The sequence below is a fragment of the Acipenser ruthenus genome, chromosome 6, assembly GCF_902713425.1.
Source record: "Acipenser ruthenus chromosome 6, fAciRut3.2 maternal haplotype, whole genome shotgun sequence".
Lineage (NCBI taxonomy): Eukaryota > Metazoa > Chordata > Actinopteri > Acipenseriformes > Acipenseridae > Acipenser > Acipenser ruthenus.
Genome location: NC_081194.1, coordinates 26,537,508 through 26,548,599, shown reverse-complemented (window position 1 = coordinate 26,548,599; position 11,092 = coordinate 26,537,508). Strand labels below are relative to the sequence as shown.

The following is an 11,092-nucleotide window of genomic DNA, read 5'->3' as shown; positions in this document are numbered from 1 at the left end:
GGGCTAGCTTTACGAAGCCTAATGTGCCCTTGCTCCCCGAAGGAAAAGACGCAAAGTTCTGATTTCACGTCATTAAAAATACCAAGTCAACTGCCATTTGACAAGGCCTATATATATATATATATATATATATAGATCTATTAACAATGTCCAGTGTTTTTTTTTTTACCCTTAACATAAGCCTTTGCTAATACAGAACACAATGTATGGCACAAATTATTTCCAGGTGTTGGTATAGTTTAGATGGTCTTTCCTTATGGGTGAGCAAATTCTTTGTCTAGAATGAGAACACACATCATGTAATCATGATGTTGTATTTAATTTCAGATCACATATAGTATATTACATTATTAATTATTTACTGTATAGTAGGGCCTAGTTTTCACAGTGTGTGCAGCTGGTTACTATGTTAACACATGCAAATGATTGTATAAGAATTATAAAACAATTATCTAAACTATCTAAAGTAATGTCCGTGTTGAATACGCCTTAACATTAGTTGCCATGAATAATGAATGTGTTTTTCGTAAAATTCAAAGACTTATTAGACGGAATGGAATTGGCTTTTATTTGTTAATTTTATATATATATATATAAACAAATAAAAGCCAATTCTGTGCTGTGCATTTCATATGCTAAATCTTGTAATTACAGTTTTGCTACTGCTCTGATTTAGTGATTTTTTAAACCCCAAATTGACTATTAATTTTGCTGAAAAAATAACAAAACAAGTTACATTTAAAAAAAAAAAACCAGAATAATACTTAGATAGCTGTAAATATTTTTTCTTTTTAGTTGGTATTGTTTTTCTATCTATTTACTGTAACACCACACAGTATTTTGTTTTCACAAAAGGCTAAAACTGTTTTATATTTTTTTCACATTTACCATATTAACTTAGTGCACTATGCCATCTAGAGGCATATGTGTGTAATTGTTATCTCACAGAAAGTTTACATTTAAAGTACTGTATTGTATACTGCTTTGAGTAACAAAACGATTTTGAAATTTCTCAAATACAAATATTTCCTATAATATAAAATGGTATAAAATCGGTGGCCTATTTGTTCCAATTCCTGCACTTATTCCCTAATAACATGCACATTCGTAGGTTTACCTTTTCTCTAGCTACAACAATTATAACATTGAAGCAAGGTTAGAAGAAGAAACTACTTTTTTTTTTTTTTTTTTTTTTAATACATTTTACTTCAAATGTTGCAGTGTGATACAGTCATCTGACTCAGGCTCAGTGTTTTGCATCAAAGCCTTTTTGGTGCAATTTATTCGAATAGGCCACGGACTTACGGCAGTAGACTTTACTTTCTCAAACAATTTATTATCAGAAATGTGCTGAAGGCAATAGAATTAAAATGATGTAAAAGTCTGACCTTTTAGTGCTAAAAGTGTACAAGATTAAGATGCACTTGTCTTTGTGTGCTCAAATAATATTTTTCTAATTAAAAAAAAAAGACTAAATAAATTAAAAATAGTGCAATGGTTGATTTGACATGGAATTCGGTATAGAGGCAGTGTGTATTCAGCAAACGGCTAAATCCAGCAGATACATCTCTATCCTAAAGATCAGTGGAAAGTATGTTCTCATCTTTTCTAGAATGTTCCTTAATGTAAAAAAGAAATACTTTTTGCACTATAGAATACAGAAACACCTAGCAATCCATCTACCAAAGTCTGCATACAGTCACAAAATAATAATAAAAAAAGTGGTTTTTATTTTTCAGTACAGTACCTAAACATTCACCAGAGGGCCCTGGCTGTCCTTTGACATTCACGGACACTGTTATCTGCTCCGTTATTGAATCGTATTTTGTCATACTTGTACTTGCTAGAACCAAAGTCATTGTATTTATCTTGCTCTTAAATGTATTATTACTTGTACTGTGATTCTTGAAATGTATTTTTGTTTACGACTGTAAGACGCCCTGGCTGGATAAGGGCGTCTGCTAAGAAATAAATAATAAGTTCAGCCTCCTCTTCACCAGTACAAATATATTAGCAATTATTATGTACCAGTACAATAGAATAGCCTACAAATGCTTAATAATATTTTTCTTTTCATTTCTAATATAGAACCAATGGCAGCTTGACAAAACGGTTAGTGTATTTCAAGACATAACAAATAATAGCCTGTTGATAGACACTCCAAAGTGGGGGGTGGGTGAGCTTCCTGCATTCTTTATGTTTACCTTGACTTATTGAGTATTAAGTTACTTCGAGTTTTGAATCATGCCAAATACTAGGCAGTGTAGTCAGTGTATACCGGGGGTTGTGTCATGATAAAATTTATGAAAATTACGATCTCTACTTTAACAATAAAATACCGAGTGTAAGCATTCCTAAATACAAAACGATACAGAAAAAGACTTTGATTTTATTTTTAATTTATTCATTTAAATGTGTTATATACAAGAATCTGCTGTTACAATCTGGGTATTTGTTATGTCGTAACTGTGCGCAGTAAAAAGGTTATATTAATTACCTTTTTGTTTCTTTATATAAATGAATCATACAGCAGATGAAGTGCCCCGGAAACCTTCAATGTGGGTATGTGCGCGCCGCGGAACTGCTTTTTATACACACGCCCACATATTCTTACACTTTCATTGTTTACCTTCCAGTGGGGGTATCACAAGCTGTAGTAATACACGAGATGGAAGACTAGTGTGCATTCTGTGCATGTATGCTGATTTTTATGCCGTAATAAGTCGTGCATAAACCGCGTTGTATTTTACCTGCTTTTTTGCCATCAGAAAACAAAGGGAGCCTGGCCTATATAAACAAAAAAAAAACAAAAAAAAAACTGGTATGTTTGATACATAGTATAGGTGGAAGTGAAGTAGTGTTTACTGGTCAATTGGGCGGTGCATACAGTACTTTTGTCTCAAGTTTTTTAAAGTACAATAAGTGTGATTCTTATACGGCGGTGTATACAGTAGTTTTGTCTCTAAGCTCTTAAAGTACAAGCGTGCTTCTAATTTTCGCGATCGTTAGAACTCTATTATGATTTTGAAAGTTTTTTTCTTAAAAAAAAAAAAAATCAAAGTAAAAAATGAAAATGGGACCTATAGCGTACCGATATTGGCTTTTACGGGTTTTTTTAAATGTATAACTACTGTACACCTACATATTCATGCAGTAAACGCGACATGTGCATTTAGGAATGTTACGTGTTTTTTTTTTCTTTTCTTTCTTTTTTTTTTTTTTTTACCAATACACTTTTCAAGCATATCTGAAGTGTGCATGATTAGCCATGTTAAACGCATTTTACCACACTGGATCATGCTTTCTTTAAGCATTACGTATGCTGTACAACAAAGGTAGCGGATAGTTAATTAATCATTACCCAAAGCCCTGAAAATGATAAACAAGTCACAAGACATAAAGATAAACTTACCATAACGTACACTATGGAAACCCCCATTGAAAAAGCTATTTTTAATTGTTTATATTTTGTATGTGTTACATGTGTCTGCTCAGATGTAGAGAATACAGAAAAACATGAAACAAAAAAAAAAAAACTTGACCTATTAGACCACAGAGAAATGGTTGAATAAAGATAAAAAGGGCAGGGGGTGGAGCACAAAATGGAGTTTCGAAAGGGCTATGCATAACAGATTTTGGTTGGGGGCAGGAGGTGACAAGGAAATAAAGCAAATTGAATGTGCAAGGCAGGGGGCAAAAAGGTATTTGCATCTATGTATTTTTTTCTGCAAAAATCACCAAGAACCTCTGATCTTTCTTATAAATTGTAACTTATTAACCTGATAACCAAGCTTTTTAAAATCAGTTTCATACCTTTTATCTGCACTACAAACATTGTCTGTAGTCCCCATTTTCTTGTGAATATCTTTTAGTTGTTTTTTTTTGCTTAAAAAACAAACAAACAAACAAACAAACAAACAAAAAAACCCTTGGAATTATAATACACTTTTATAAATAATGTGATATCTTGTAACAATTGTAAGTCACCCTGGATAAGGGCGTCTGCTAAGAAATAAATAATAATAATAATAATAATAATAATAATAATAATAATAATAATAATAATAATAATAAAGTGCTGCTTCTTCCTGGGCTGTGTATGTCAATTTCACTCCAATGGCATACCTCCAGTCAGACTAAGACCTACAGGACAGGAACTGATTGGGCACCAGGAACCAGCAGAAAAAGTTAAAAAATAAACATCAAGCAAAGGGGGTTTCGTCAGAATTGAGTTGCTCATGTTAATACAGGGGAGGATGAAATCTGGAAATATTTTATGAATTAGAATCAACATCCAAATCTGAATTATTGTATCTTGTTTCAAAACCCAAATGGAAGCAAAGCTTAGGCAAGTCTGTTTAGGAATGTCTTACAGCAGGGCTCTGGTGATTAGGCAGCTTTATTCTCGTCCATGCATGTAGGCCTATACTACCAGGCTTCGTAGACTGGTGTCCCCATGTTCCCTCATCTGTACGGACATACAGCTATGGAGTTGACCAGCTAACTATATATGTCTGTTAAGCTGTGTTAAACTGTTTAATGGAAAACAATATTTCTGCTAAAATGTTACATTGAGTGAGTGAGGCTTGTCTAATCAATCTACTGTAATAACCTTTCTTTTACCTTCAGTCTGCAGAATGGAGTCCAGCAGAATCACCATGGAATCCAAGGCAGCTGCTTCCAACATGCTAAATGCTCTCCATTCTCTGTACCAGTTTGGTTACCTCTGTGACGTGACTGTCCAGACAGTGCAACAGGGGGTCCATGAAGAGTTTTCTGCCCACAAAGCTGTATTAGCTGCTTCCAGCAATTATTTCCGGGAACTTTTTGTCAGTGAAGAGCTGTTAGTTGCTAAATCGCCCACAGTAACCTTGCAGGACATCTATACAGAAGACTTCACTAGCTTCCTTGAATTTGTCTACACTGCAAGAGTACAGATCCAACAAGAAAAGCTACAGAGGTTGAAAGAAGTGGCTGAGAAACTGGAATGCAAAGATCTGTTGGAGGTTTGCAATGGTTTCATAGCCAATGAGAGACAGGATTCAAAGCTAGCACCCCCGCCTAGAGCAATGACCTTGAGGAGTAAAAGCCCTTGCTTAGATCAGACTTCTAAAATAAAATCCTCAGCTATGACATTTATGCTATGTGACCAAACCCAAAAAAAGAGTATGCAGCAGATTAAACAAAAACCCAAGCTCAGCAAAGAAGCATCTACAAAAGAGATAGGTGAGGATGGTGCCTCCAGCAAGACCTCTGTGACAGAGTCATCTGACCAGAATCAATCAAAGACAGAAGAATCTAAGGATGATGAGGATGTGGATAATGATAGTGAGGATGCTGGTGAATTTGATCAAAATAAAACAGGCTGCATAAAATGGATAACCCCCTTGGACTTGAACACCTGTATAGTTATAAGGAGGATACCTGAGGTTAAAGAAGAGGACTGTGAAAGGAACATTAGTCTACGAAGGTCCCTTAGGAATGCCTCAGGTTGGCTGAAGGAGACTTATACCTGTGATACGTGCAATGAGACATTTAAGACCGTGAACAAGTATCAGGCACATATGGGCAAAGAGCATGGTATTAATGTTGTGGTCAAATACAGCTGTGACTTGTGCACCCAGCTCTTTACTAACCATAAAAACCTCAGGCAGCACAGACTAACTGTCCACAACGATGAGCGACGCTACGCTTGCAAGTTGTGTGACAAGAGGTTCAAACGCCAAAAGGACATTAACGACCACATCAGAAAAGTGCACGAGAAGAAGCGGTCTCCGCAGGCTTGCCCCTATTGTGATAAGATTATCAGTTCTAAAGGTGGCCTTACTGTTCATATCCGAATACACACAGGAGAAAAGCCGTACAAATGTCCAGATTGTCCAGCAAAATTTGCCCAGAAGTCCTCTTTCAACACCCATGTGAGGTAAAGTAACGGCCTAAAATGCTTTAATATTGCTAATAGCACAACTGTATTCAAGTCTTTGTACAATAGGCATGTTCACAAAATGGATGTTGGCTTTTCCTTATTGTTTTCAACACTGTTGGCCTATATACAGGTCAAGCAAAGATAAAGTTTTTTTAGTGTTAGCAATTTAAACTATTTTTTAGTCACAACTTGAGATTTAAAAATGGCTACAGGCTTATAACGTACTTTGACTCTTTCAACATGAAATAACTTAACAGAAAAACTGTCCCTCGGATGGCCAAAAAGATCAGATATACTTGTTATTTTATAAACTTGGTGAATGCTAAGATATGCAGAATTATTTTGCTGTTCTGTGGCTAAACAAAAATGCAGTCATTTTTATGATGTGCTAATTGCTATTTATGTTCTTACAGAAACATGCACTTGTCTGGTATAGAAAGGAAGCCTAGACCTGTATACTGGAAGCTTGTTCCACCAAATGAGGATTCTGTTTTTGACAAGGAAGTCGGTAGTAACGGCACCACCTGTAACCCATTGGATGAAAACAACTTAAAAGCAAACCGCAATAAAAAAATGAAAAACGAAGAGCAGCAAAGCTTACTGAACAATGTAGGAAAAAATAATGCTGGGGAGAAGAGCAGCTTGCCTTTTAATAAAGCATCAACTGATAAAAAGCCAGTGTGCTCACCTAGTACAGAAAAATTGGAAAGTGAAGGTGATGAAAAGGACAGGGTAGGAGGTGAAGCAGGGAAGCTGAATGAAAATGATGTAAAGAGTGACGGAGGCAACCAAGAACAAGTTGAAGAAACAGATGAGGAAGGCGAGGATGAATATGAACGAGACGAAGCCTCCGGTGGCGATTCTGAATATGAGGAGGAGTTGAAGGATGGGAACGGCAGTCAAATGAAAAGAAAAGGTAGGGGCATGAAACTAGGAGTCGGCATGGTCCTCAAACCCAAAAAGGAGCAGTACGTTATCAAGTGCGATAAGTGTGACAAGCAGTTCACCTTTCGGAAGAAATTTGTGGCCCACTACGAAGAGGCACATCAATCCCTTCCGGTAAAGTTCTACAAGTGCGACACCTGTGGCAAGGCTTTTGCCAACTACAGCTGCTGGAAGGAGCACCAGGCCTGTGTGCATTCCAATGAGAGGAAGTTTGCATGCACCCTCTGCAATGCTGCCTTCAAGCGAAAGCGGGATGTCCACACGCACTACCTACGCAGACATGAAGGCCGGTACAAGCGTCCTCTGTGCTCCGTCTGTGGCAAGATCCTGAGCTCCAGGACTGCCCTGGTGTTCCACATGAGGACTCACACTGGAGAGAAGCCCTACCAGTGCTCTGTGTGCAACGGAAGGTTCGCTCAGCCATCACAGCTCAAGCTTCACGTAAGGTTAGTTAGCCTAAGGGATCAGAGAGTGGCTCACCTGGTCGAAGCGCAGCCACGTGGTGTGCAGGGGTAATAACTGGACACACTAAATTAAATAAAAATAAAATTTAAAACAAAAAAGGTTAGTTAGCCTAAACAAACTTGTATAACTAAAGAAACAAGGTGTTTAATAATCTGAGCCATCGCGGTCATCCTAAATCAGCTATGAACTGGTCAGACTTACTGCAGGTGGTGGTTATGTGCTGGAATTGGTGCTTTGGAAGCATTGAAAATGCAATTTGTCTTAAATTTAATGTTTTATCTGAAAACTGAAAAAGTCCATGTTGTTAAAGTCTGTGAGGGGGATGTAGTACCTCAATTTATTGGAAAAATATGACAAACTTGCAAAAATGTAGATACAGTCTCAGTTTCTGTAATACAGTAACATAATTGTCTGTTTATTTTCTTAAACTGATTCATGTAATTATACAGTATTTTGTTACAATCTTTTCAAACTCAATGCAGGTCCCACACTGGAGAGAAGCCTTATATCTGTGAGGTGTGTGGTTCTTGTTTTTCTGGCAAAAGCAAATTAGACATTCACCGAAGGACACACACAGGTACATAATAAGCACAATAACCGTTTTCATATTCCTAACTTTTTTAAGCAGTTATATTAATAACATAACATGCCCCAAAAAGTATTCAATACAGCAGATACAAAGTAATTTATTGAAACTTGAATTGTCCAGTCTATTAAATTATTTGTTTTACGATTGTGTGTACAGGTATATAAAACATTCAAGCAAATAGTCAAATAAGTCATACTTAAGTGGAGCTTTTTAAAAGAACGATCTGACAGATTTGAATGCAGTTTTTGTCTAAAATAGCTTGTTGGGTAATAAGAAATGTGTAAACTGTTCAGCTAACCTCCCCTGAAAGAATGTATTTTATCAAATTTCTAGGCGAGCGGCTGTACAAATGTGATATGTGTGGGAAGAGCTTTTCCACTAAGCAATACCTGAAGTGCCACAAGCGATGTCACCTGGGAGCCAAGCCTTTCAAGTGTGAAGTCTGTGGGAAAACATTTGGCCTTCGAGCATCTTTAGTTCAGCACAGTAAGGTGCACGCAGGTACGTTGAACAGTTTCCTTAAGAAAACGAATGCAAAAAAAGTTTATTAACCCTTTGCGGTCCATTTATTAATCGCGCGTCAGGCACGCCAGGTCTAATTAATTTTCACACGCGCAGTTAATTTTATACGCGCTGTTTAAAAGTATTTTTTTTCACAGTCAAACGGGTTTAAATGGCCCTGCATATCAACAAAGCACACACTAGGCATCTCCAGCCCCGCCCCACCCTTTCGTTTGCTATAGCGTTCAGCTATGTAAGAAATAAATAATAATAATAATAATAGTCGTACATACCGATCGATCATCTCCGGATCACTCGTTTTATCACCAAACTCCTCAATAATGCGATCCAAGTCATTATTTTATTACTATAACATCTGAAAAAAGCTCTGCAAATGTCCATGATAGTCTCAGTGCGCTGACGCACTCAGCCAGCTTGTTTACTATGAACGCCCCATTATCTGATACCTGATACCATGTATGACTATTCATGAAATACGCCTTTTTTTTTTTTTTTTTTTTTTCCGACTTGTCTCGGCTCCTGTCGCTCCCACTCGGCAATTGAATGGTTTTCTCGGCTTTTTCCGGAGAAAAAACGACTAAACACCCGTTTATTGCGTTGCTATAATGATGTCGGACCCAGTCCGACAAAGGACCTGTGAGGAATAATTGCAATGTCGGACCCAGTCCGACAATGGACCGCAAAGGGTTAATGTAAGATGCTTAAAGAGAGCAAAGTTGCATACACATTTTCTGTTTAATCAAGCGGCACAAAGTGACACTCTTGATCGTGTTAAAGTTGCACTTTGCATTAACTACATTTTTGCTAATAATTATTTCATTATTTTGTCAATCAGTGATGGCTGCTACTGCTATGCCAACCAGGTCCCTTTCAATCGCATTACGTTTGAACGGTTTGGAATTTTACAGGGGTTTCAAATACGGCTGCCTTGTAGGGTGTTTTCTTGGTGAACTTGACTTCAAGAAAGTTAGAGGAAACAAGCAGAAAATAATAGCATTAAATGTATTTCAATTTTTCTTCCCAGAAACTCGTCCATATTTCTGTGACCAGTGTGGGAAGACATTCACCCAGCAGGGGGCTCTGCGACGTCACCAGAGAATCCACACTGGGGAGAAGCCTTACAAATGCAAAGCCTGTGACCGGACTTTCACTGACATGTCTACTTTGAGAAGACATGTTGCGGTAATGCCATTGCCAAAAGCATTATGAAAGAAAACATGTAGATGACATTTGAATATAAAGTGATGTACGGACTTGCGGTTTTAGGTTTAACTAGAAATACTGTAACAAAATATGAACAACGTATACTGTTGAAAACACAATTTTGTTTGTTAATTTTTTTTTTTTTTTTTAATGTTTTAGGTTCATGATCGGAAAGCAGATTGGAGGAGCTATGCAATTGATCTCACCACCAAGAAAGTTCACAATTGGTCCAAGATAGAAACATTAGGAGGGGCATGTATTGATGATAGCCCAGTGAATCACGATTTTACTGATATGCTCGAACAAGCGCATCAAGAACTGGAAAAACACAAAGTGAGAAAAGGGACTGCGATTCACAATGTTAGTTCTTAAGAAAGGGTTTGTAGTATTTGCCAGCATGTTTAGTATTTAGTTTAGTAAAAGTGTTTTAATGGCACATTATTTTTTTGCCCGATTTATGTGCCCTCACAAGCTTTCTTAGAAACCAACATTGGCAAAATAAGTGTTGCCACTATATGAATAGCTACGTAAAGGATAGAGAAAATAAGGTGCCATTGTCTTTTATAAGAAGACAGTTGTGCACCTTAAAATCAAAACACTTGTAGAAAAGAATAAAGTACTGTATATTTTATATGGCTGTACTGTAGAAACATTTTTATTGTGCTGACGTATTCAAACAGTACAGAACAAGAAGTGGAATAACAAATGTTTTTGTTGTTTGTTTTTTTTAAACACGCACATTTACATTTGTGAGATCAATAAATCAGTCAATCAATTTTTATTTTATATAGCGCCTTTCATAGTGGACCAGCATCACAAAGCACTTTACAAGATGCAGTAACAACAAGAAAATCCTTAATACTTTAAATACAGAGAAATGCATAATACATGCTATACAGTAAAAGAAAAAAAAGAAACAGTGCATAATACATGATATGAGCATAATACATTAACTAGTAGCAGCAACACGGCAGCCAATAGCAGATATCAGCCTTAAAGAGCATGGAAAGCAAGAGAGAACAAGTGGGTCTTGAGGGTTGATTTAAAGCTAGGAGAGAGTTCAAAAGAGTCGGAGCCATGCAGCTAAACGAGCGTTCTCCAGATGTGGTGCACTTTTGCTTGGGGATAACAAGCAGGCCAGAGTCGGAGGACCTCAGCTTGCGGGCAGGGACATAGCGGGTCAGCAAGTTGAGGAGGTACGCAGAACATTATTTTATATATATAATGGAGCAGCAGTGGGGAGTATTGGTTAAGGCTCTGGACTCTTGACCGGAGGGTCGTGGGTTCAATCCCTAGTGGGGGACACTGCTGCAAGGTACTTTACCTAGATTGCTCCAGTAAAAACCCAACTGTATAAATGGGTAATTGTATGTAAAAAATAATGTAACTGTATGTAAAAATAATGTGATATCTTGTAACAACTGTAAGTCGCCCTGGATAAG

General features: G+C 37.1%; 1 protein-coding gene across 2 annotated transcripts; it reads left to right on the top strand.

Moving 5' to 3' along the window:
- The first annotated feature begins 2,602 nt into the window (after positions 1-2,602).
- On the top strand, positions 2,603-11,092 carry LOC117410876 (GDNF-inducible zinc finger protein 1-like). Of its 2 annotated transcripts, none has more exons than XM_059025284.1 (7): positions 2,603-2,821; positions 4,630-5,923; positions 6,340-7,317; positions 7,819-7,913; positions 8,259-8,426; positions 9,472-9,629; positions 9,810-11,092. In XM_059025284.1, the coding sequence occupies exons 2-7, from the start codon at positions 4,638-4,640 to the stop codon at positions 10,020-10,022; spliced, it is 2,898 nt and encodes a 965-aa protein (XP_058881267.1). In that variant the 5' UTR covers positions 2,603-2,821; positions 4,630-4,637; the 3' UTR covers positions 10,023-11,092. The 2 variants fall into 2 exon arrangements, with proteins under 2 accessions (XP_058881267.1, XP_058881268.1); XM_059025285.1 differs by lacking the exon at positions 2,603-2,821 and adding an exon at positions 3,262-3,701.

Coding starts and splice junctions, on each gene's coding strand:
- LOC117410876 (XM_059025284.1), top strand. CDS start 4,638: ATGGAGTCCAGCAGAATCACCATGGAATCCAAGGCAGCTGCTTCCAAC. Junction 5,924..6,339: donor TCTTTCAACACCCATGTGAG/GTAAAGTAACGG, acceptor ATGTTCTTACAG/AAACATGCACTTGTCTGGTA. Junction 9,630..9,809: donor CTTTGAGAAGACATGTTGCG/GTAATGCCATTG, acceptor TTAATGTTTTAG/GTTCATGATCGGAAAGCAGA.